Below are 27,858 nucleotides of genomic sequence, written 5' to 3'. Positions count from 1 at the left end.
CAGTACCTGTCAGCGTTAATTGTGGTCGCAGCGATTCAGCTCCGACGACGACGTGAAAGAAGAGGTTCACAACATTCTGAACAGCATGGCGGCGAGCTGGTAAAACATGAGCATACAAAAATTGCCACAGCGTGTACAAAAATGCGTCGACAGAAATGGTGATAATGTCGAAAAATAGCTAAATGTTCAAGCTGTAAACTGATGTAAACCATTGTAGAAATAAACTGGTCTATCTAAAGAAATAGACCTTACCTTTGGGATTACCCTCGTACAATGGGGATGCTGTGTTCTATCATGACAGGCCCCTCTTCACACAGCTCGCATCGTCCACGTCTGGTTTTTTCAGCACAAGGATGAAATGTAGCATTTCCCCTGGACACGACAGTCACCAGAACGCTGTTCTTTTTTAGCCACGTGGGGTGGCCGCGCGGTCCTAGGCGCCTTGTCACGGTTCGCGCGGCTCCCCCAGTCGGAGGTTCGAGTCCTCCCTCGGTCATGGGTTTGTGTGTTGCCTTTATCGTAAGTTAGTTTAAGTTGGATTAAGTAGTGTGTAAGCCTAGGGACCGATGACCTCAGCAGTTTGGTCCCATAGGAACTTACCACAAATTTCCAACTTTGCACTATTCCTGAGCCTTTGCGATCTGCTTGAGAGAGAATCTTGCGTGATCGCTACCCATTACCATCATCGTTACCTGGGCTCGTCACTGTTTTACAGGAAAAGTGACATAAGCTTCCCTTGATAACCATATAAGACCTGTAATTATCAATACTAAGACGACTGGAAGCTATTTTCAATGGCAGCAAGTATCTGCACTGTATTAGGCATGGTGGTGTGTCCATATTACCTTCGACCCCCTGTACATCTCCATCTAAATACATTCTCTGCAGTCCACTGCGAACTGCATGGTAGAGAGTACTTAGCATGGTACCACAAGTTACGGTTTCATCCCTATTCAATTGTGTATGGAGCGCGGAAACAATGACTGCTGACATTTTCCCCGCGAGTCTTGTAGTTAATCTAATCTTATCTTCTCGGTAGGGGGATCAATAATATCTCTAGTTTCTTCATTTAAAACTGGTTCTTGAAACTTTGTAACTAGGCTATTACATAGTGTTGGGCACCTTTATTCAAAAGAAAAGGAACAACATATGTTATATTGCACCCCGCTAGCTTACGGAAAACATCGAGAGGATAACTAGGTACGTATGTTCTTTGTAGTTCTAGAGAAAGTATATGATCGAATGCCACAGAGGAAATACGGAGACATTCGAGGAAGAAGTTAGCGCTAGAGCAGTATCTATTCTTCGTACAAGATATGTAACAATGTGATATAACAGATACCATTCCAAGTTGTCTTGCTTCAGGGGCCTACATCAAGACCCTGCACAGTGCCGCCCCTTGCAGTGTTCTCAGTGTCTCACACAGTTTCCCATTCTATGCTATGACAAGTGCTGGGGTACCCTGGTACCTGTCAGGCAGTGCCCTAGAAACTGTTTTGGATGCAGTTCTTTTGTACTGGCTGGCCGAGGACAAGCACCGGTATTTACTGCAGCCAGAGCCACGTTTATCAGTCCATTTCCTTGAGTGCTCCGTTCATTTATCAATCATTCCCATCACAAAGCAGAGCCTTCAAGGATGTGGAACGACCGAGCTATACATCAACAGACGGAAGCAACCATAGCTAGCTACTTCTGTAAAGTATGCTCAAACTGAACCATGACCAGCGCCACTCTACTTAGACAGACGAAAGTGCTCTGGTGTACTCACAAGCGCCGGAACGAAGATGCAGAACGCAAGAGCAGAGAAGGCGGTGAGGAGACGGCGGCCAATGGTGCGCGGAATTGGACCGCGCCGCGCCGAGGGCGACACCTGGAAGAAGGAAATATAAGCGTTGCTCCTGCTAGGCTCGTTCGCTCAGATCGGCACCAGATCGCGGACGTTAGTTATCAGTGACGAGTGTCAACTTGCCTGAACAGTTCACATATCAGGGACTCTAAATTGTACTGCCTGTCGCCCCTCGTTTGCGAGGGTGAGTCAAATGAAAACCTTAAATATTTTTTAAATATTATTTATTGTGCAGAAGTGGTACAAAGCTGTATCAACATTTTAACGTAATCTCCCCCATGCTCAATGCAAGTCCTCCAGCTCTAACTAAGTAGATAAATTTCTTTAGAAAAAAATTATTTTTGTAGTCCGCACAACCACTCACGCACCGCGTGGCGTACCTCTTCATCAGAACGGAACTTCTTTCCTCCCATTGCGTCTTTGAGTGGTCCAAATATATGGAAATCACTTGGGACAAGGTCTGGTGAGTATGGTGGATGAGGTAGACACTCAAAATGCAGGTCAGTGATTGTTGCAACTGTTGTACGGGCAGTGTCGGGCCTTACATTGTCATGTTGCAAAAGGATGCCTGCTGACAGCAATCCACGTCGCTTTGATTTGATTGCAGGCCTCAGATGATTTTTTAGGAGATCTGTGTCTGATGCACTGGTGACAGTGGTCCCTGTAGCCATTCTAGGCATGTAATGCTCCAAAATGACGCCTTTTTCGTCCCAAAAGAGAGTCAGCATAGCCTTCCCTGCTGATGGTTCTGTTCGAAACTTCTTCGGTTTTAGTGATGCGGAATGGTGGAAGTGAACCCAGATTTCGTCCCCAGTAACGATTATTGCAAGGAAGCTATCACCTTCTCGTTAAAAGCGCCGAAGAAGTTCTTCACAAGCAGCAACACGTAGTTCTCTCATTTCAGGAGTCAGCTGCCGTCGCACCCATCTTGCAGACACTTTGTGAAACTGGAGCACATCATGCACAATGTGGTGTGCTGACCCGTGACTAATCTGTAAACATGCTGCAATGTCATTCAGTGTCACTCGGCAGTTTTCCTTCACTGTGGCTTCATCTGCTGCAATGTTCTGTGGAGCCACAACTAATGTGAAATGGTTGAAATGGCTCTGAGCACTATGGGACTTAACATCTGTGGTCATCAGTCCCCTAGAACTTAGAGCTACTTAAACCTAACTAACCTAAGGACATCACACACATCCATGCCCGAGGCAGGATTCGAACCTGCGACCGTAGCAGTCGCGCGGTGCCGGACTGCGCGCCTAGAACCGCTAGACCACCGCGGCCGGCAACTAATGTGCCTGACCTGGACGAGGAGCATCTTCCACTGAAGTCACATCATTTGCGAACTTCCCACTCCATTCGTAGACTTGCTGCTGTGACAAACATGCATCAGCGTACTGAACCTTCATTCGTCGATGAATTTCAATAGGCTTCACACCTTCACTACGCAAAAACCGAATAACAGGACGCTTTTCTTCCCTGGTGCACGTCGCAAGTGGTGCAGCCATCTTTATACTGATACTGCGACGGTGTGTGTGCATCTGCACTGTTCTGCCACCTACAGGCCAATCTGCACGCTGTTTGTAGCACGCTTACCAGCTTATAGGATAACGGCGCGAAATTACGATTTGTTATTACAAATTTAAGGTTTTCATTTGAGTCACCCTTGTCTAAATAAAACTACTAATGTTATTTGTTTGAATTGTTGTATAGCATTCGGAGAACACTGCATCGCTTAGGCACCCTATTAGCGATGGGTGGGCAAGACCCCACAAAAGGCATGGTAATCTATTGCAGATTAATATACACTATCTGATGAAAGGTATTAGGACTTCTGTTAATGGACATTAGCATGGGCCGTGTCCACCCTTCACCTTTATGACGGCTTCAGCTCCGCCGAGGTCACAGTTACGTGTCTGAATGTCTGTGGAGTGCCGGCAGCCGAGTCTTCCTCAAGAGCCAAAACCAGAAAAGGTAGTGATGTCGAACACTGTCTTCTGGAACGAAGTCGACATTCTAACTCGTCCCAAATGTGTTCCATGGAGCTCAGGTCGAGACTCTGGGCAGGCCAGTCCATTGGAGGAATGTTATTGTCCACAACCTATTGCCTCACAGATGCTGATTTGTGGTAGTGTATGATGTCAGGCTGATACAAACAGTAATCGTCTCCCAACTGTTCGTCTGCTATATGCAGTGCACATTGCTGAAAAATGCGCTCATATCCTTGAGAATTTAGCGCCTTCTTAAACCCAATAAGAGACCCATACACAGTAACCACGAAAGACACTCTCACACCACCAAACGATTACACCCTCCCCCACACTTCATGGTTGGCTCACTGGATACTTGTCACAAGCCACGGAGCAGCGCTAGTCGCGACTAGCGGGTCCAGCGATATCTATTACGGACCGTGGTCGATATCTGCAACCCCTGACAAGTGTGGTACGAACGTTGATACCACATTCCTTCTCCGCAAATCTGCGAACAGCCGTTGAATGTGGCTTGCGACCTCTGGGTGGAGGACCCCATGCTGACGTAGTTGAGGAGGTGGGGAGCCTGACTACAGGCGAGACATGACCACCCGCACCCTGTCATTTGGACTGAGGGGAGACAGGAAACGCCTGGAAACCTGCTCTAGGATGCACGTCAACATGAGGTGTCTGTGCTTCAGCAACAATGGGAGAAGCCACTCTCCATCGGGTCAGGGCACCCAACTGGCAACAATGACTGGAAACCAGGAAGTGCATAGTGTTCTACGGCGGTGGACGGCGTCACTGTACCCTATCACAGTTGAAGGCACCTGGTCCATATGGTCATCAGGTCGCCGCAGCGATGCTCTCACTGCGGGCGGCTCCAGCACGAGCCATGGCATCTGCACTGGCTTGTCGTCGCGTGGCAATGGCAAAGCTATGGGCGCTGGCACCCAGGTGCGAGGAGAGCAAGACAGAGGTCTCCACCTGCCGGTGTGGCCGAGCGGTTCTAGGGGCTTCAGTCAGTCGCAGGTTAGAATCCTGCCTCGGGCATCAATGTTTGTGAAGTCCTTAAGTGGTTCTAAGTTCTAGGGGACTGATGACCTCAGATGTAAAGTCCCATAGTGCTTAGAGCCATTTGGACCGCTACACATGATGGCAAGCAGCGTTCTACAGGTATTTACCAAATGCAAGCCATTCCATCGGATTAACAATGGATATTCATCTACTGTCCAACAGTGTCGCTCCTTACACCACCTCGAGAGTCCCTTAGCTCTGACTACAGAAATGTGTGGTTTATGAGGAGCTGCTCGACCATTTTACCCCATTCTTTTTAATTCTGTACATACAGTCATTGTGCCACCTGCAGTAATCGTAGCACACTGGAACTCACGAGTGGTTCCTTCTGCTCATTTCAAGCGATTTTTTTACAACAACCCGCTGTAATGATCGACAATCCCTGTCCATCAGTAAATGAAGTCTTCTTGGCCTCGTTTTAGCTGTGATTGTTCCTTCGCGTTTCTGTTTCACAGTCACGTCACCAGCAGTCGACTTGGGCCGCTTTAGAAGGGTTGAAATGTCCCTGATGTATTTGTCACTCACGTGACATCCAATGACTAGTCCACATTCTAAGTGACAGCGTTCCTGACCGACGGAGTTTGCTGTTATTCCATTTCTGCTGACAATGCAATACTCCTCGCCTCCTTTTATACTGGTGAGTCCGCTTCTCATGGCACCTTGTGGTCAGTTCTGCATTACATATGAGTGCCTGGTTATTTTTGATCAGATAGTGTGTGTACGAGGACCAGTCAGAAAGAAATTCCTCCTTTTTGCTCCTGCATTAAGTTGGTAGTGTAGTAATCATGAATTTGGCGCACTTCTCCATACCTTCTCCTAGTGCTCACTCCTATAACAAACAGCGTCATACGTCAACAGACGAGCCATTCTGCTCTGCCTTTGGCGTTGCTATGGAAAAACTCAAACAATTTCTTTAACAGCTGCCCAGAATATTATTCTGGGGTGCAACAATATACAAACAAGGCTGAAGCAGTATTTTCAGACTTTTAGAAGGGTTCTACCAGAATCCCTGCATTTAGCTTGCTTTATTCTGGTAATCTTTTCCTGTACCGTACTTTAAATATTTTTTTATAAATTGTGGAATTCCCCCAAAGATAATTTCGTACATCAGTAGTGACTTTATATTTACATGGTACTTTGTCACCACCAACAAGCACCTTGTATTTGAATTCAAAATTCTAACAGTATTCAGGGTGTCCCAAACTAATCTATACACTCTTTGAAACTGAACATCTATTAAATAAAAGGGGTTAGAAATACAATTTTAGTGGTGTTAGGTGCCTCATGGTCCGACTTCAGGTGGTAAATGTTCAAACTGGTGTCCGTACATCGCAATACACCGTCGACAACGACTTACGACAGAGCGACATGCATCTTTATAGTTTCCAATGGAATAGCGTCACAGATTTGCTCAATTTGCTCTCTACGATCATCCACAGAAAGAAGTCTAGAGGAGTTAAATCTGGAGATCAAGCGGGATACTCCATACTCCCTCTTTGTCCTATCCATATGGCAGGGAATGTACGATTGTGAAATGCCCTCACATCCAGGTGAAAGTGAGGTGGCGCCCCATCCTGTTGAAAGTAATAATCTTCATTTCCAAACACAACGCTAAGACCAGAGGTTATCATTTTCAAGTACAAGTCACTCGTGACAGTGTTGTCAAAGAAGTATGGCCCGATTAACCGTCTAAAAGACAGACCACACCAGACTGTTACTCCTGGTAGATTAACATGCCTTTGCTCGGTTACGAACACGCAATTACGGCGGTTAATTGTTCCATCAAGTTAAACCGTCGCTTCATCTGACCAAAGAATTCGATCTTGGAAACGTTGCACTTCTTCACATCTGTTAATGAACCACTCACAAAATTCTCTTCGCCCATCAGGATCACCCTCGTTAAGACCATGGAGAAGTCTTGGAATGTAAGGCTTTAAGTTCTGAGACCGCAAAATTTTATGAACACTGCTTCTGCAGATTTCAGTCTCACGAGAGTATTGCCTCACAGATTTCTTTGGAGATCGTGTGTATGCCTGGATTACTACATCAACATTCTCATTGTCTGTTGAACTTCTCTTTCTTCCGATGCGTCCCTTCTTCATATCGTGCACCATTCCTCCGACTTCAAACTTATCTCTGATTCTTGTAATTGTTACTTATGTCGGTGGTGGTGTTCCAGATTCAACTCTCCAATGTCGGCCTATCGCACTCACATTCTCTGTTTTCTAGTAACGCTTCAGCACCCATTTCCGTTGTTCAAACGATAACGCCATGTTTGCTGGCAATCCTGAAACAGAAGAAAGCATTGTTGCGTTTTCCATCGCCTTCTAAATTATTGACTGGCCTCTAATTCTGTAATTATTTAATTTATGCCAGAGAAAGTCGTTATCAGTAACATCAAAAGATTCTCTAAGATCAAAAAAATAAAAAAGACATTATAGGCCCACATTGTTTATCACCTGCAACTGTTAACGTTTCATTTAAAAAGACAAAAGTTGCTGACTGAGTTGGCTTTCCAAATCTGAACCTGTACTGTGAGTAATTTACTAGCATTCTTCATTTAACAAAGCTGTTAATCTTCTAAGTAACATTTTTACATAGTTTTGTTGAAACCTGGCAAATCAAAAACTGACCTATAATTAGCAGTTTCACATTTGGAACACTTTTCACGCAGAGGTGTTACTTTAGCAGTTTTTAATCTATTTGGAGATACATCACTCTGCAGTGGTGAATTTACTATGTCTGCTAGTGAAAGTACAATAAATGCTGCATTAGCTTTTACTGTAGCATCTGTTATTTTATCAGTATCGATTCAATATTTATTTAGATAGTTCCTCGGATGTTTCCAGCTACGTGAATAATATATTTGCACAATTGTTACCAGACTGCGCCCTCTCACTGGCTGCTTGTCATGTTGTACATTCATCAGCCACTGTGCTATATTCGTTAAATAATGGTTGAAAGCACTAGCCACTTATCTGGGATCAGTTAGTTTATCGTTATCTTAATCAGTTCTGTAGCCCAGGGAACGAAGACCACAAACAGTCAAACAGGGGAAAAAGTTCGTCTAGTAACAAATGTTTGTACAGTAGTAGCCTGCAGTGGCAGGAACAACATAATAAAAATTCTGACTGGGCGGTGTGAGGGTGAGGGTGGCAGAGTTTCTGAAGATCCCATTTTTATGTTTTTCTTCATTAACCAAAAACAGTGTCTTAAAGCGAAAATGCTTCCCTACAGAAGATTAAACTACATTAAATTTCCCACAGAAAAGGTTCTATCAATTTTTTTAGGTCTAATAGTTTCATGTTAAAGGGGATGGGAAATTATTAGATAGTTAAAAATGGTGTTTTATTTGAATAAAATTAATGTTTACTGTTAAATCAAGTGGGTTAAGAACAAATATTGAGTGTGTGCGTGCCACAACTGAGTGCAGTAAAATCGTATTGAGGGATAAATTTTGTTCTGGTAGCGTAACAGGGTTGGCAGTAGGGGTGAGGGGGGGGGGGGGGGGCGGGGGAAGAGTAAAAAGTGAGGCAACGCACGTTGCCATGTTGTGGTCATGCACTTCCCTTCTCCATATGTCTGCAAACTGAAGAGCGATCTGGCGATTCCCATCTTTCTCAACCCTACTACGTCACAAGAAGCAACTGCGTGGTGTTTCACAAAGTTATACTGATCCATCCAGCAAGTGCCTTACGAATCACAGGCGATGCAGTGCACAGACATATCAAGAACACGTTTATTTTCCACAAGTGCGTTAACACTATATGGATCACAGATATGAGTTGCTAATAATGCTTACCCAAGAATACATATGGACAGAATCTAAGTAAGTCTCAGTATACTGTTTCTACACTGCTAGAGGGCAAACTGATTCTTAGTAACCCTGCTGGCAGCTGTAGTGTTTTTCTGGGAAAGGCAACTTCCCTCAACATGAGCTATGCTCGCTTCTCAGTTTACAGGCAGAGTAGCCTATACCTCCCCAGAATTTCCTGTTCAGTTCTCTTATGTTAACAGACAAAACAACTTCTCTGAGCTCGTTGTCAAACAATTAATTTATTTTCGGTTCATTAAATGTGTACTTATTTGTGAGTGCTTCTTACGCTGAATGGCTGTAGTAAATCTGTAGTACCGTCTTAGAAATTGCTCAGATGTCGAGGAATCAGTAGTCAAGTCACAGCGTGTGATTATGTTTTCTTGGGAGAGTCAATTTTTTCCAAAAGTTTCGCCATGTGATTTAATACTTTTTTTATCCATATGGTGACCTCCAAACAACAATTGCATTTTGCTTTGGTAATTCAACTGTAGAGAGTTCTGTATCTTTTTCACTGGTCATATTATTATATTCAGTTACACTGTCGAATTCTGTATTTTCTCTGCATCTATCATACACACAAGATTTAATATTTCCCTACAAAAAATGATTGTAAGTTTGAGTTGGGGGAGGTATGTCAGCTCTAAAATATCCTGATTAAGTCAATTTCTTTGTAAAGCATAGGACAAAAATAGCATTCAGATCCTTTAACATTAAGACCATCTCAGTAATTCATTGGTCAGAGACTGAACATTTTGATGGAGCAACTTGAAATTAGGAACAGGCAATATATTATTTATTGCTTGACCTCTTACCTTACATTTTTGCACTAGTGTCTCTGGTGGGAAAAAATCTTGATTCTTCCAGGAATGGTAATCCTGGCGTTTTCCTTTTGGCTTGTTAGTTCACTAGATGTGGGATTCTACCTTTCTTCAGTGGATGTTTCCAATTTCCACTTTATTATAGCTGCTCTTCACCCCAAAAAACATTTTGCGTGTGGCTTCTGCTTGCTGGTGACCATCAATAGGTGAATTTCCTTCTGGAGCTCGTAAAAGCTATGTTTCATTCATCCCTGTCTTTTTGGTTTAAGCTACATAGAAATTAGCACTTGACTTAAGATCTGATTGCTTGCTTCTGTCCTTTTCGGTTTAAACCACGTGTTAATTTGCTTCTTGTACTAATATCCGAATTGTATGATGTTATTGTCAATGTTCGTGTAGTACAAGAAATAATTAAGATGACTTATTCTCAGTATCAATGGTAAATACAGTTGTAAATGCAGCATACTCAATTCTATTAAACGTAATGTGTTCTCTGATATGAAAGGTTGCAAATTAGAAAGTGCAACACCATTAAAGCCACCTTAATGGAGCTTTACTATTTTCAATAAGAAGAAATTATCTTTTTCTTGAGCGCCTTGGCCCCAGACACTTTAGATTTCTGGGGGCCTGTTGTTATTAGAATATTATGTTTCACGTACCTTTCGTCGTTTGCAGATGCGATGTGCCGCTCTGCAACAGGAAGCTGAAACGCTGTGTTAAAGTGCACCAAAATCTTGACAGTTACGTGAAAGGCTTTGATTGTTGTGCGAGTAATGTTAATTTCTTTTCAACTGCGAGTAAGCAGTCTAGCATATTTGTGTTTAATGTATTAGACATGAAATGTAGCAAAGCTAAATGTCGCACACATTAAAATCCGACCAGCTTCATTGTTCTGTTAATGAGGAGAGACTCTGGACTTTCTGTGAGGTTCGCATTGAAATCTTGCTATAGAACTGATTAAAATTATTTGCAAGATATTTTCTATTTACATCTAAATTACAATTATTTTTTATGTAGTGAATTGTCTGAGACCTGATCCGTGCTGACTGGTCCAGGCTAACACAAAAACTGTTTCTGCAATGAAATATTAATTCACTTTCAAATGAAACACTTAAGCAGCGAGTGAGTTCCTATTTTAAGCCGTGTGGCGTAATGAAAAACTTAAGATTATTTGCTTGCCCGTAATGGCGTCTTTGAAACAAAATCAGATCAGTATATGAAAATTGCAAATTGTTCAGTAATGATTATGGGATGCTTTTCCCTACATTATTGAAAGGAAAACACAAGTTAACACATGTATAGAATTAACGTTTATTATCATAAGAATGTTTATCTTACAGTATTAGTAACAAACACGTGCCATTCTCATCACGAATCGTCAGTGTCGTCCTTCTACAATCAAGAACAAAATTAAGAGTAGTTAGTTTTTTCTCTTTCTTCCTCGTTAGACGACTGTCTATTAATTTTTATATTTGTTCACAGATTATCCTTGAAATACATAGTTTTCTTATTAATAGTAATTTTCATTGTTCTTTTTCTATATTGTTTTCAAATATTTCACTGCAATAATCACAACACATCGTCTTTATGACTTTTATCAATATTTTAGTTATTACGATTGTTTTTATATAGTCACACTAGTTTCGTAAAGTTTCACAATAACGCCATGGGGATGGCACGGACTGAATGATGTCCTTGCAACTTACACAAAACACTTTGTAGACCTACTTTATGCTTGTTTGCCACTTCTTCCCTTATACACATCTTCACATATAACTAATCAGCCAAGAGAATTACGGTATAAATGAAGACACAGCAACGTAATTTAAGGATGCAAAATTAAAACATTTTTAAAATCTTAAGAAGACGAACTAAATAACATTAATTACATAATACACAACACCGTTTTTCTGTGTTTCGTAAAAAAATTAAAATCCAAAAGACTGACAAGTAAAGATAAAAGAACATGTAAATAGATAATTAAAACATGCTGATAAGGACAGTGATATACACTACAAGGGGGGAGAGCACCTTCACTAAAAAGCTGGAGTGCACTTCCGGAAAAATGTTTTCAGGGGAGGAAAACAATGGATGTTGTGTAGAGAGGACAGGGGTAAGAGTAAAGACAAGGCTATTGGAAGATGTCTATGAAAATGAATGGATAGTGGGAATTTGGATAGATAAGATTGGTTTGGTGGGTGGGCAGGGCCATGATAAGGAGAGGGGAAAGGGGTGGGTAGAGATGGAGATGGAAAAAGGATAGGAGGAGGGGCCCTGATGCAGGGTGGAATGGGTGGGGAATTATAGTTGCAGGACATATCATTATCAGGTGGGTTTCATTGTCTGGGTGAGAGAACTGGTTGAAGTTGCATAAGGATAGGATACTGTGTCCTGGTGTAGGGATGGTGGTACATGTTTGTAAAAGTATGGCAGCATATCGGGATTTGTGATCAGAGGGAGAGCGATGGATTTATTTGGAATCCACTGGAGATGCTGTAGTATATGAGGAGGTGTTTGACATCGATGAGGTGGCGTAGGAATTCGATGAGATGGCAGAGGATCAATGTGGTGGAGGCAGGAGGGGGTGAAGCAAGGCAAAGCACATGAAATTCAAGGATTTGGAGGGACTGCCACACTGGTTAATAGGGGGTGGTGGCGTTGGCTCAGGTGTTGATGGATGTGTTAGGAAAGGATGGATTCAAAGACCTTGCTTAATACTCAGGTGAGGCTTACTGAGTGGTAAGAGAAAATATTGATAGGGGGTTTGTGCAGTTTGGGAAAAGGCAGGATTTTGGGAGTTTTTCACAGTTACGGATAGTAGCCTGTGGAGAAGATTGTGTTTTAAAGGGATGCAAGGGTGGCGAGAAAGGAGATGGGGCATACTTTTAGGTGTTGATAGGTAATGCAGTGGTGACCAGAAAAAGTATCGCACTTTTCGTGAAGGGATTGTTTTATTCCATGTGCTGTAGTAAGTGTATTTATTTCCATTTGTGTTTTGTTGTCCAAATAGTGGAACCTGGGAGCCAGGGATGGAGCAGAAGTATGTGTGCATTCATGGACTGTAGGGAATAATAAGTAGTCAAAATCAGGGTCATCAGGAACAGAGAAGAGGTCAAGGAGAAATGATACATAGTGCTCGGCTTTTCTCTGGTTGTTATGGAGGACCAGGTAGTGAGGGAGAGTATTACTGCTATCAAGTCAATGGAATGCTTTCTAATACTTGGAAGAGTTAACGGGGCGGGTAGAGCTGAGTCTGAGGCATGTCTGGCACCAGCCAAGCTATTTTATTAACATTGGATAAGTTCTTGGTGTGTTTTTGTATTGTCCAGTGGTTTATGAGTATATGCCAATCACTACTCAGTAGGAAGGAGCAGTTTCTCAGAAGAGGAGTATGGCTTGTGTGTTTTTTGGGGGGGGGGGGAGTGATGAAAATATATGGTCTTAGTAGGAATGTGGATGAATATTATATCTGACAAAGTCTGTTGCATGTAGGACACGACATGAATAATATTATGAAGTTGCTGGAAAGTTAGCTTCATATTTGGATATCTATGGATTCCTGGTAGGCATTCCAGTTGGTACAGGAGTAGTTGTGTATAACTGTAGGATGAAGATTGGAATAGAGTGCACTGGGATGAGGATGCTGAGAAGAACAGGTAGGTGGTGACTTCCAATTGGATCTAGGACTGCTGCAGTGAGTAGTCAAAGAAAGTTGGGAGAAGCTAAGATGGTATCTGATAATATCCCTTTGGAGGAGGTCTGTAAACTAAGCTCACCGCTAGAGTTCTGCAGGAGATCTGCTGTGGATGTGAAGGGCAGTGGCAACAACACAGGTGGAAAAGATATGGTCGATATTGGTGAAAAAGTCATAGGGGATGGGTGGTATAGGTAAGGTTAAGGTTTTGAAGAAGAGATAAGAATAAGGTGTTCTGCGAGATTATTATATAAGAGTTGTGATCGACTAGGGATGTGATTTGGTGGGCGATTACAGCATCACCACTGGCCAGGGATTATCTGTGCAGTGTAGAATATAGAGAGAGAGGCGGATGATATGATAAGTTTGGAGGAAGGTCTCATTTAAAAAGAATGCAGGGATTTTGTACTGAGAAAAGTTTAGTGACAGGGATGTTCTAATCAGATTTGGTAGTAAACCAATGCTATCAATGATATTTCAGATATACATGCTAACATGACAAGCAGGAGATGATGAGACACAGAAAGTATATGAGGATGTTGAACGAGTAATTCAGCACATAAGTGGAAATGAAAATCTAATAATAATGGGGGATTGGAACATAGCTGCGGGGGATGGAACAGAAGAAAGCGTTATGGGGGGGGGGGGATATGGGTTTGGCAGTAGGAATGAGACAGAAGAAAGAATTAATAGAGTTCTGCAGTAAATTTCAGATGGTAATAGCGACTACGCTGTTCAGCAGTCCTAAGAGGAGGAGTTAAACTTGGTAAAGATCTGGACACACAGGAAAATTCCAACTGGATTACATTATGGTCGGACAGAGATTCTGAAATCAGATATTGGATTGTAAGGTATATCCAGGTGCAGGCATAGACTCAAATCACAAATTAGTAATGATGGAGAGTGGACTGAAGTTTAATAGAATCGTCCAGACGAATCAGTGTGGAGGAAATGGGATACTGAAGTACTGAGGAATAGCGAGTCATGTTTGGCATTCACTAAGGATGTTGATATTGCAATAAGAAAGAGAGTAGGCAGTTTAGTTGAAGAGGAGTGGTCTTCTCTAAAAAGGGCCATCACAGATGCTGGGCAGACAAACATAGGCACAAGGAAGGTAACTGTCAAGAAACCTTGGTTAGCAGAAGAAATACTCCAACTGATCATCAAAAAAGGAAAGAAAAAAGTTCATAGAAAGAAAGGAATAAATCAATATAAATCCCTTACAAATGAAATAAGTGGGAAGCGCAGGGCAGCCAAGGCGAAATGGGTTCAGGAAAGATGTGAAGAAATCGAACAAGAAATAATCATCGAGAGTACTGACGTAGCATGTAGAAATGTCAAAACAACCTTTGGTGAAATTAAACGCAAAATTGCTGACATTTATAGTGTAATGAGAATTCAATTCTTAAATGCAAAGGAGAAAGTGGGTAGGCAGAAAGAGTACACTGAAGGCCTCTAGGAGGTCTGATAACATGACAGAAGAAAAAAATTGGAGTCGATAATGAAGCATAGGGGATTCAGTATTAGAACCAGAATTAAAAAGAGCTCAGAAAGACATAAAATGAAATAAGGCAGATGGGGTTGATAATTTCTAAAATCATTGCTTGGGGAGGCAATCATATGACTATTAAACCTGAGAAGTAGAATCTATGAGACTGGCGATGTACCATCAGATTTTCAGAAAAAAGATCATCCACACAATTCTGGAGATGGCAAGAGCAGATAAGTGCAAGAACTATCGCACAATCAGCTAACAGTTCATGCATCCAAGTTACTAACAGAGATAATATACAGAAGAAAGAAAAAGAAAATTGAGGATATGTTAGGCAATGATCAGTTTGACTTTAGCAGAGGTAAACGCGCCAGAGAGGCAGTTTTGACGTCGTGCTTGATAACAGAAGCAAGACAGAAGAAAAATCAGGACATGCTCATATAATTTGGCAACCTACGAAAAGGGTTTGACAATTTGAGAAGGTGCAACATGTTCAAAATTTCGAGAAAAATAGGAGAAAGCTGTAGGGAAAGACAGGTAATACACAGTATGTACAAGAAGAAGAGGCAACAATATGATTGGAAGACGAAGAATAAGGAGCTGAAAATGATGTAAGACATGGATTCAATCTTTCACCCCTATTGTTCAATTTACACATCAAAGAAGCAATGGCAGAAATAAAAGAAAGGTTCAAGACTGGGATTACAGTTCAAGGTGAAAGGATATCGATGACAAAATTCGCTGATGACATTGCTATCCTCATTGAGTGTGAAGAAAGAATAATAATATAATCTGTTGAATAGGATGAACAATCTAATAAGTACAGAATATGAACTGAGAATAAACTGAAGAAAGACGAAAGTAATGAGAAGTAGCAGAAATGAGAACAGCGAGCAACTTTTTAACATCATATCTGAGGAAGTAGATGAAGTTAAAGAATTCTGCTACCTGGGCAGCAAATTAATCCATGATGGATCGGGCAAGGAGGACATAATAAGCTGACTAGCACAAGCAAAAAGGCATTCCTAGCCAAGAGAAGTCTACTAGTATCAAACCTTAATTTGTGGAAGAAATTTTTCAGAAAGTATGCATGGAGTACAGCATTGCATGGCAGTGAATCATGGAGAGTGGGAAAACTAAAACAGAAGAAGACTGGAGCGTTTGAGATATGGTCCTACAGGAAAATGTTGAAAAGTCGGTGGACAAATAAGGTAAGGAATGAGGAAGTTCCCAGCAGAATGAGCAAAGAAAGGAACAAAAGGCAAACACTGACAAAAAGAAGGAACAGGATGAAGGACATGTGTTGAGACATTAGGGAATAACCTCAATGGTAGTAGAAGGAGCTGTAGAGGGTAAAAACTATAGGGCAAGACAGAGACTGGAATACTCCCAACAAAAGGCTAAAATAAAAGGGTATAATAAGAAGGGGTTTGTTTGTAGTGAAGGAACAGATGTTATGGAGTTATACAGTGGAGTGCTGTTGTGCCAAGACAAGGAATAGGCGTGGTTTCTATGTGTGAGGAATAGAGGAGGTTTAAACTGGGGATCAAGGTGGGTGGGGAGTAGAAGCTTGGGTGTAGAGCTGGAAGATGGAGTGAACAGCAGTGGGGATTTATTGGAGGGTGTGTGGATACAATCATCTTGAAATTTATAACTTCTTCAGAGCAATTTTCGGGAGGGGGGAGGGGCAGGGGATAGAATTGTTGATATAGATAGGATTATCAATTCAGATGGATCAGGACTGTGAGCTCAGGTTTAGTTGGTCGGGGCTCAGCATTTTGCAGAAGAGGTGGGCTGGGAGTGATTGTAGATAGAAGGGGAAGCAAGGTTAGGGCATTGTTGAAGAAAATGAAAGGCTTCACAGTGAGGACTATTGGGTGGGTTGTTGCAGTCGGCAGTGAGATCATTGTAGCAGAGACATTTCTGGCAGTGGCAAGATTGAGGATGGGATTCAGAATGTTCAATTTTTTGGTGGCAGTGATATATCAGGCCCCCCTCGTTAAAGAGACGATCTATGGTGGAGGCAGATTCGGTAAATAACAGATGAGGTAAGTGAGATTAAGATTGTTATTGATGAGTACGGCTTTGTGGACTTCTCCAGTTGGCTGGATGTTCAATTCAGATTCCACTTCCTCATCAGTATTCTTGAGGTCCACCTTTGTGATTACAGCAATGAGGGTGGGAGGGTGATGGATAGGTTTGGGTTTTTGGCCTGGAGTGTGTTAGTGTGAGATGCAAGTGCTGTTTTTAGATCAAAGGTAATGTAGGTTATTTTGGAGAGGAGGCCCATACAGAAGTTGAGGTACGGGGATTGAGGCCTTCCTCAGCATGATGTGTTGGGTATAGAGGTTGGGGATATACTTTTTAACTTCCAGAGTCATGTGTTTGGATTTGAGGAATTTGGATTCAGGCTGGAGAGGGTGATGGTATGAATGGCAGGGAAGATGTTACAGAGGGAGGAGTTTTGTTACAACAGGTTTGGGGTTTTTAGGGTGTGTTTCTGGGAGAAGTGTCACTGGTTTGGCGTTTTGCTGGTTTTTTAATTGCTGTTGGATGAAAGAATGGTTGTGGGATGTGGGGTGGTGGGACAGATTGTTGTTGAGTTTTATCTATGAGTAGTGCAGGTCTTTGAGCATGGTTTGTGTTGGTTGGTGTGATGCAACCGATGGAATGATCGTGACGTTACACATTTCTACTGTTGCTCTGTGAGTTGCTACAAACATGAAAACGGTAGATGTGGTGGCTGGAGAGTCCCAGCTGAAAGAGAAATTGAATGGAGATGTGGGGAGAGACGTATGTGTTGTGGTTGGGGTGAGAGACGATTTTTCAGTAGGGGAGAATAGATGTGGGGTTGTGACTGAGAGGACATGCTCCATTTACTAACAGGGGCAGCATTAGATAGCGAAGTATAGACAAATGGCATGGTGGGATGATCCATGATGACAGATGACAGTGATCGGCATTGAGAAATGTGGATGGTCACTGAAGCACTGCTGAAGATGACAGGCTGAGGCAAAGTTGTGGATGATGAACAAGTGACCATCAATGAAATGTCTCCCAGATGGCAGGGATGACAGGACCGATGTCCATGACCATGTGGTCGTGACAACAGCAACAGGCGAGGGTGAGGCAACTGTGACAACGATCTACAAGGCGAGGAGAGGTTGCGAATGGCCGATGATCAAAAACGCACAATGGAGTAATCCAAGGACGCTGATTAACAAAAACAGAAGAATTCTTGCGGACAAAATAAAGTAGATGGACAACGTGTACGGTTCACAAAGTGTAGGAACATAGCTTCTAACAGCGTACATAGCACAGGGGGTGGGTAGATAGCAAATACTGATCTAGCATCAGGGGGAACCTAAGCCAGTCTAGTTAGAGGTCGCTGGAAATGAATGATCCAACCCTCAGATGGTAGTTCACACATGACCAGGATGGTAAATAATGGTGATGTGATATAGTTACAATGAGTACATGTGTATAAGTAAAATTATGCAAACCTTTCCTTACTTCTTTTGAGGTGGTCTTGTACATCTCATTTCTACAAATATCGTGTGATCTTCCCAGCAACATGACAAAATGGCCCTTTTTCAAAATAGAACTTCAGTTAATTTTATCAAGTTCGTTATTTCACTTAATGGAGCCCCTGTCTTTACAAAACCAGACATGTCGAAAATACACATTTTCATCAGTGTTGCAGAAATTTCATGGCTGTGACAGCCAACTAACAGATTCCTTCATATTTCATTTTTTTGTTTTTATATATATTTTTTAATTTGGGGATTTGGAGTTTTGCATCTCTTCTGACTAGTATTGTTTTTATGTTCTGCATATTATAAATTTTTCTCACTTTCCAACTTTGTTGAAATCCCGTTTCATAGATTGCAAAGTTATTCATGTCATAACTGTTTTGTGCACTTGTTTTCGATATTTTAACCACATATCTTTTCGGAAAGTATTTTTCGTGTTTTTTCTAGTTTCAACGACCAATGGCTTCTTTACTTTTTGAGAAGCCTGTCCAATTTTTTGACTTTTACCATCGTGCTCATTGAATCCACTTCGGAAAGCACTTCAAAAGCCTTTAGGCATTCAAGTTTCGCTGTTTTAGATTGTTACTTGCTGGCTGGATACAAATTCTTTTAGCTTCAGTAACTCCTGTTTACAATTTATAAAGGTTTTTTCTTTTTTAACTACCGAGTTTATGGTATTCCACAGAGACACGCAGTACTTTTATACTGTTGGCAATCTTGCTACATTTAATGAGCAACGAGCTGATGGGTATATTTTCGTTGTATAGAGCTACCGGTACTAAATAAATATTCAAACATGCACTGAGAATATACTTGAACGGCTTATTACTTGGTATTACAGGAAAAGAAGCACAGTTGCTACGGGAAACTTGTAAACAACAAAAACAGTAACCAAGAAACAGAATAAACATAAAAACAATAGTTATAACTCCAAGGAATAGGCAACAACATTATTCAGCACTCCAAGTGGCGGATTCAAACTTAGCGGTTTACGCCATTCATTTGTTGCCGTGCAGTCACTGAATTCCCGACACAATAGTATCTATGGACGGAGCAAACAGAACTAACGTGTGCAGTCACAGCAGTCGACGGGAGTGGCAGTCGCTACAGAGCAATACAACACATTGGTCATATATGGCCTGTAATACCACAGTCTAAAAAACCCAGCCATGACATTTTCAGGCGCGAAAGTTGTTACCTTTTGACAGCTAGAGCGACACTAGCGCTCCAAGCGGTGAGAAAGTAGTCAGTCACAAGTGTCATAAGGATAATGTTCGTTTTAACTATTTTCTACTTAATCAACGAAATAGTTATTAACTGTGCATTCCATGTGTTAGTAAATTACCAAGAGACATAAATTATCGTGAAATACATGCAAAAGCAACCGAATCACACTGATTCATTTACCTAAGCTATAACTAATGCACAAAAAAATACTTCTGAATATGTGAGTCGTTTCAGCTTACTCCGCTGAAAGCAAGAGAATGTAAACAATTATTTCAAGCACGTGAAGCCTATATTTCCATTGTCTGTTGTTATTATCAGAGGCACTATCCTTGACATTGAAACATGTTTTGTGGGGTCTAGTGATTCGCCCATTCTTACACTTCTCTCAGCTTTCTAATAGACAAATAATTTTGTAAACGGAATTACTTCTGCTTCAAAAGTGGATGTATTCACGAGTCTTGCCGTTTATGGCTCAAATTTAGCAACAATTGTGGAATTTGTTTCTTCTGTGTTGGGAAACAGTTTTATTGCTTCTGACGATTTATTTGAAAATAAATTGAAAAAGTTTGTCTTAGAGAGTTCCTTCTATTCTGAGGAAGAATTTCTATGGTTGTAATTTGTAAATGGTGGTGGGTAGGAATTTCTAAATCAATCTGTATATCTTGTTCTCATTTCGGGGGAAAAATTATATGGTGATGTTTAAATTACAAATAGATGTAAAAATTAATTTGAAATATGAATGTAAAATGACTCGTTCAACGTCACGACAATTTATCATGCAAAATGATCCGTGTAACATGATGGTAACTACCTAATTAACTAAGTGTGGCATTTCCACTAAAGCTACAGCTGTGGTGGCTTATTTCATACATTACATATTATAGATATTACATTCCATATAGGATTTCTATGTCCCAAAACCACTGATTTAGCTGAAAGTGCAGTGAACAAATCTACATTTTCTTGGGTAGATGTACAATGTCTTTCTGTAAAAGGTCATATCTTCCGGTGTTTTTATTATTAAAGGTAAACGACATTTTTCGGTAAATAACTGTGTCCATGACAAGATAATCGTAAATAGCCTGTCCTGTAATGTACAGTATCGTACCTTCCAGGGTACTTAGGAACCTAAAAACTTGGTGTCATTTTGTAGTTATTGTCGATTTTTATGTCACTATACAGATTACCTGTCGTGAAAGCTATGTTACAGATCAATGTAAACGTTAGTATTCGTACTCATCCAGTAACGTATTCAGAAGTGTAGCTTGCTGACCGCTTTGGGCGCTGCTGTTGCTGCGGTTAACGAAAAGGATACGGAGTGCATAGGGTAAACATCTCTGGAGTGAGCATTCACATGCGCAGAACAGATTTCGTGTTGTCAACACATATTGCCGGCCTGGTCACGTGATCTCGGGACGACGTGTGTTTGTCCGTATAGCGCCCTGTATATTTAGAATGTCACTACATCCCTAATACAGACGGATTCTTTTCGTACGTGTCGTGGATTATTTATATATGTTGCGCAGACATTTTAACAGTATCCATTTGATTATGGGAATAAACCAGCTACGTAACTTTTAAGGGAAAGTGATATTGCATTCTGCTTCTTTGCAATAGGTGTCACAGCTCAGATGCACTCGATTTTTGGTAGTTTTCGGTATGATAAGGCACTCTATAGTATTACCGAGCCTGACGCACATTTTTGCAAGTGTCCGAAAAACACCGAATTTGCCACACATTAGCGATTATATCCCTTCTAATTCGTCCTTTTTTCTGCTATTTCTGTGTATTTATTTTCTCGTTTTTGCAATCTAAAGCACAATTTTTCTTATTGGTGACACTTTGAAGTATTTATTTAACGCATTTTACGTACTTGCTTCCAGTTTATTAAACAAATAGTAGACCGAGTAAACTGTATACACAATCGACAAGTCACTCATAAATGCATGGAGGATAGTATTTGCTGAAACAACTAACCATTCCCTTTCCTCTTCCACTAGCAAATTTACGAGAGGACGCGATTGTTTGTAAGCTTTTGTACGAGCCGTAATATCTATTATATAGTCATAAAATCGTAGAAAAATAGGTCTACAGAATCAAGCCTTAATTATAATGCGTCTGGACATTTTTAAACATATACCGTGTGTCTTACTAATATGATAACTATAATTAGAGATATATGGTATGTATCCAATGAAAAGTTACTAGCCCTCCTTTCACATATTTTTCTTTGCATCCGTAGCAACAACAGTAATTCACCATCGCTATTACACTATCAACAAACGGTGAAACACAACAAAAACTCTTGATATTATAAACTTCAAACGCTGCGGAAAGCACACAGGCACAGCGAAGTCCCGAAAACACGTGACAGTCCTGGTTTAATCACAGTCTTATGTTAGACTGTGGTTTAATGTTGACAACATGCGCAGAACGCAATGCTCACTCCAGAGATATTTACTCTATGACGGAGTGTCGCGACTGTTATTGTTATACACCTTTGTTTTGTTTGTAAACATGGTAGCGTGGAAAAGCAGAAACATAGTATTATCAAAGAAAATGTGTGGGTTATGTTGGTGGCAACATTTATTACTGAGAAACGAGTGAGATTTTATAGTTTCCACGTCGAAAACTTGGGAATTTTTATAGTGTGCAAAAGTTATTGCAATGTTAAGCGGACAAGTAAATTGTGCAAGGCTAACTCGTGCCTTAAAAACGGTATTTAAGTTAACGCAAAGTGTTAAAAGACAGTTTTCTGAAAATGCTGCGGCTTCGACTACAGTGTTTCAAGAGTCAAGACATTTAGAAGATTCTTCACACGACAAGTGTGAAGAAACGAAATTAGTGAAAGTTGCTATTATCGGTGCACCCAATGCTGGTAAAAGCAGTTTAATCAATCAGTTGACTGGCAGAATGGTAAGTTTTACCGGTGCTAATTATCGAGTCGTAGAGTTTGTCTTTCCAGAATTAATTCGAAAGTGATCAATGATGTTATTTGTTTTCTGTTTTGTCTTCTCGCAGTTAGCTTGCATTTTTGGTCATTTCGCTAAAATTACCTTGATAGGCAATAGAACAAGCACATCTTTGTATTTTAAATTCATTTTGCTTCGAGTTTAAGTGTTAAAACTGAGGTACTCACTTTGTTATTGTTACATGCAGCTGATCATTCTTCACTCTTTATCTTACCCAATCCGACTCTGAGCATAAAGCTGTAAAATTTTTGTTTCTTTTATCATTATTTTTATTTTACCGTGACTTTAGGTATTTTTTATTGTTAACCATTGTATGGATCAAACTGTGACAGACATTGAATCGAATAACTAGTAGTCAGTTAACTGTAATTATACAGAAGTAAAAGATTCCAAGTCAATTTTGAGATTAATCTGCTGAGGCTGGGCAATCAAATGCTTCACAGCTACTAGAGTTGTGAAGACAATCGCTGCAAAGTAGTGATGAATGCAAAATAAAAGAATTTTCTAACACAACCAGCATCGGCCAGTGCAGCAGATTGTTATTCAGGAAAATGGTTTTGGATGTGGATCCTGTTGCAATTTAAAAACTTAATAAGGCTTATTTTTGTTTGTTCAAAGGGAGCATTAATGGATGAAACCAAAAATATATAATGTTACACTCAGCAGTCAGTACTTTTTGTAGCGTTGTATGAATTTTTTTTAAATACATTTTTTCCATGCAGCTGTGTCCTGTATCCAAGAAAGTGCACACAACAAGATGTCGTGCTCGGGCTGTATCAATTCAAGACACCACTCAAATAATATTTCTTGATACACCTGGATTGGTTACAGCTACAGAGATGCAAAGGTTAGTGTGTTTCTGCATGAATAATAATGCTAAAAGAAACGTTATGCTAATAGAACATTAAGTAACACACACACAGGGAAAGAGAGAGAGAGAGAACACCACTGCTGTCTCCTGATAGTGGAGCTTAACTGGAGTATCAATCAACAGCCGTGGCTTGTGTAGTTGGTGAGGGATTGGAAGATGAGGAAAGAGAGGGCTGAGTGTTGGACATGGGGGGAGGGGTGTAGTAAAGTGGGTGCCAGGGTAGAACATATTGGGGCAGGCTAGGAAACTACAAGGGGGAAGACAGAACCCAGTAGTAGAAATAGAGAAAGGGGGCGGGGAGGTAGGAGGTTGATGTGGATAAGGAACTATGCAGATTGACATTAGGGGTTGATGGGAACAGAGAATAAGTCATGGAAAGAATTTTAGGGATTACAGAAGTGTTCGATTCCACCTGCCTGCTTTGAATCATTATGTAATCAATATGGCGGAAATGGCTATTCTAAGCTCTACAATATTGCTCCTATGATGTCATTAAATGCACACGGCAACTAACACAAAAATACATATAAATATGGCAATAACATCTCCCTCCAAATATACAATCAAACTAATGGGACAACCGTGGGAAACCTGGGGGGGGGGGGGTGTTCAGGGTGGGGACGAGCTCTAGATATAATAGCAAAAACAACACACCATGATCCCTCAACACACAAAATAACAAAAATAAAAAAAAAATTACAACATTCCACTACACCAAAAAAATGTACAGGAATTTGACACTTCCCTTGACTTATATAGGTCAACCACAGCTGACACTAACAAAAACCAGCAACTACAACTATGAAAATTGGAATCAGTCATTTCTCTCACAATCTCAGCAATCATTTGAAGTAGGCTAATTGGATGAATTTAATGACGGACAACATGTCCTCCCCAATTTCCAACCACGACCTAGCACTGCTATAGTTCATTCTCATATCCATCCCCATGAACCATATCCCCCCCATGAACCATGGACCTTGCCGTTGGTGGGGATGCTTGCGTGCCTCAGCGATACAGATGGCCGTACTGTAGGTACAACCACAATGGAGGGGTATCTGTTGAGAGGCCAGACAAACGTGTGGTTCCTGAAGTGGGGCAGCAGCCTTTTCAGTAGTTGCAGGGGCAATAGTCTGGATGATTGACTGATCTGGCCTTGTAACACTAACCAAAACAGCCTTTCTGTGCTGGTACTGCGAACTGCTGAAAGCAAGGGGAAACTACAGCCGTAATTTTTCCCGAGGGCATGCAGCTTTACTGTATGATTAAATGATGATGGCGTCCTCTTGGGTAAAATATTCCGGAGGTAAAATAGTCCCCCATTCGGATCTCCGGGTGGGGAATACTCAGGAGGATGTCGTTATCAGCAGAAAGAAAACGCGTTCTGCGGATCGGAGCATGGAATGTTAGATCCCTTAATCGGGCAGGTAGGTTAGAAAATTTAAAAAGGGAAATGGATAGGTTAAAGTTAGATATAGTGGGAATTAGTGAAGTTCGGTGGCAGGAGGAACAAGACTTTTGGTCAGGTGAATACAGGGTTATAAATACAAAATCAAATAGGGGTAATGCAGGAGTAGGTTTAATAATGAATAAAAAAATAGGAGTGCGGGTAAGCTAGTACAAACAGCACAGTAAACGCATTATTGTGGCCAAGATAGACACGAAGCCCACGCCTACTACAGTAGTACAAGTTTATTTGCCAACTAGCTCTGCAGATGATGAAGAAATTGAAGAAATGTATGATGAGAGAAAAGAAATTATTCAGGTAGTGAAGGGAGACGAAAATTTAATAGTCATGGGTGACTGGAATTCGAGAGTAGGAAAAGGGAGAGAAGGAAACATAGTATGTGAATATGGATTGGGGGAAAGAAATGAAAGAGGAAGCCGTCTGGTAGAATTTTGCACAGAGCATAACTTAATCATAGCTAACACTTGGTTCAAGAACCATAAAAGAACGTTGTACACATGGAAGAATCCTGGAAATACTAGAAGGTATCAGATAGATTATATAATGGTAAGACAGAGATTTAGGAACCAGGTAAGACATTTCCAGGGACAGATGTGGACTCTGGCCACAATCTATTAGTTATGAGCTGTAGATTAAAACTGAAGAAACTGCAAAAAGGTGGGAATTTAAGGGGATGGAATCTGGACAAACTGATTAAACCAGAGGTTGTACAGAGTTTCAGGGAGAGCATAAGGGAACAATTGTCACAAATGGGGGAAAGAAATACAGTAGAAGAAGAATGGGTAACTCTGAGGGATGAAGTAGTGAAGGCAGCAGAGGATCAAGCAGGTAAAAAGACGAGGGCTAGTAGAAATCCTTGGGTAACAGAAGAAATATTGAATTTAGTTGATGAAAGGAGAAAATATAAAAATGCAGTAAATGAAGCAGGAAAAAAGGAATACAAACGTCTCAAAAATGAGATTGACAGGAAGTGCAAAATGGCTAAGCAGGAATGGCTAGAGGACAAATGTAAGGATGTAGAGGCTTATCTCACTAGGGGTAAGATAGATACTGCCTACAGGAAAATTAAAGAGACCTTTGGAGAAAAGAGAACCACTTGTATGAATATCAAGAGCTCAAATGGAAACCCAGTTCTAAGCAAAGAAGAGAAAGCAGAAAGGTGGACGGAGTGTATAGAGGGTCTGTACAAGGGTGATGTACGTGAGGACAATATTATGGAAATGGAAGAGGATGTAGATAAAGATGAAATGGGATATATGATGTGTGAAGAGTATGACAGAGTACTGAAAGACCTAAGCTGAAACAAGGCCCTAGGAGTAGACAACATTCCATTGGAACTACTGATTGCCTTGGGAGAGCCAGCCCTGACAAAACTCTACCATCTGGTGAGCAAGATGTATGAGACAGGCGAAATACCGTCAGACTTCAAGAAGAATATAATAATTCCAATCCCAAAGAAAGCAGGTGTTGACAGATGTGAAAATTACCGAACTATCAGTTTAATAAGTCACAGCTGCAAAATACTAACACGAATTCTTTACAGACGAATGGAAAAACTAGTAGAAGCCAACCTTGGGGAAGATCAGTTTGTATTCCATAGAAATATTCGAACACGTGAGGCAATACTGACCTTACGACTTATCTTAGAAGCTACATTAAGGAAAGGCAAACCTACGTTTCTAGCATTTGTAGACTTGGAGAAAGCTTTTGACAACGTTAACTGGAATACTCTCTTTCAAATTCTGAAGGTGGCAGGGGTAAAATACAGGGAGCGAAAGGCTATTTACAGTTTGTACAGAAACCAGGTGGCAGTTATAAGAGTCGAGGGGCATGAAAGAGAAGCAGCGGTTGGGAAGGGAGTGAGACAGGGCTGTAGCCTCTCCCCAATGTTATTCAATCTGTATATTGAGGAAGCAGTAAAGGAAACAAAAGAAAAATTTGGAGTAGGTATTAAAATCCATGGAGAAGAAATAAAAACTTAGGTTCGCCGATGACATTGTGATTCTGTCAGAGACAGCAAAGGATTTGGAAGAGCAATTGAATGGTATGGACAGTGTCATGAAAGGAGGATACAAGATGAACATCAACAAAAGCAAAACGAGGATAATGGAATGTAGTCGAATTAAGTCGGGTGATGCTGAGGGAATTAGATTAGGAAATGAGACACTTAAACTAGTAAAGGAGTTTTGCTATTTGGGGAGCAAAATAACTGATGATGGTCGAAGTAGAGAGGATATAAAATGTAAACTGGCAATGGCAAGGAAAGCGTTTCTGAAGTAGAGAAATTTGCTAACATCGAGTATAGATTTAAGTGTCAGGAAGTCGTTTCTGAAAGTATTTGTATGGAGTGTAGCCATGTATGGAAGTGAAACATGGACGATAAATAGTTTGGACAGGAAGAGAATAGAAGCTTTCGAAATGTGGTGCTACAGAAGAATGCTGAAGATTAGATGGGTAGATCACATAACTAATGAGGAGGTATTGAATAGAATTGGGGAGAAGAGGAGTTTGTGGCACAACTTGACAAGAAGAAGGGACCGGTTGGTAGGACATGTTCTGAGGCATTAAGGGATCACAAATTTAGCATTGGAGGGCAGTGTGGAGGGTAAAAATCATAGAGGGAGGCCAAGAGATGAATACTCTAAGCAGATTCAGAAGGACGTAGGTTGCAGTAGGTACTGGGAGATGAAGAAGCTTTCACAGGATAGAGTAGCATGGAGAGCTGCATCAAACCAGTCTCAGGACTGAAGACCACAACAACAACAACAACATCCATAGCTAACAACAGAAGCCACAAATAAATTAAACATCTTACCACACCACTAACAGCGAACCAGTAACACCTAACAAAAATGCCAAACAGCTAAACAAAAAAAAAAAAAAAAACAAAAAAAAAAAAAAAAAAAAAAAAAATTTTGACAACTAACTGAAAAAACTTCTAAAGTTTACGTTTGGAACTACAAACACTGCCATTGACTTCACACATCCAGCACCAAGGCTCAGATGATCTCAATACAAAACATTTCACTCAACACGCGCGTGTTGTGCACCACACTCAAGAAGTGGAAGGTCC

At 40.9% G+C, this 27,858-nt stretch overlaps 1 protein-coding gene across 1 annotated transcript in view; it reads left to right on the top strand.

Moving 5' to 3' along the window:
• The first annotated feature begins 21,886 nt into the window (after positions 1-21,886).
• The window catches only part of LOC126238990 (GTPase Era, mitochondrial), a 48,937-nt gene continuing 42,965 nt past the window's right edge, over positions 21,887-27,858 (top strand). The window contains exons 1-2 of the mRNA XM_049947826.1: positions 21,887-22,390; positions 23,169-23,293. Of these exons, the coding sequence (XP_049803783.1) occupies positions 22,142-22,390; positions 23,169-23,293 (374 nt within the window). The 5' untranslated portion in view covers positions 21,887-22,141. The remainder of the gene's footprint in view (positions 22,391-23,168; positions 23,294-27,858) is intronic.

This window comes from Schistocerca nitens, chromosome 1 (assembly GCF_023898315.1).
Source record: "Schistocerca nitens isolate TAMUIC-IGC-003100 chromosome 1, iqSchNite1.1, whole genome shotgun sequence".
Lineage (NCBI taxonomy): Eukaryota > Metazoa > Arthropoda > Insecta > Orthoptera > Acrididae > Schistocerca > Schistocerca nitens.
Note: the sequence above shows the minus strand (reverse complement) of the source record. Positions and strands in the feature narration are given on the sequence as shown.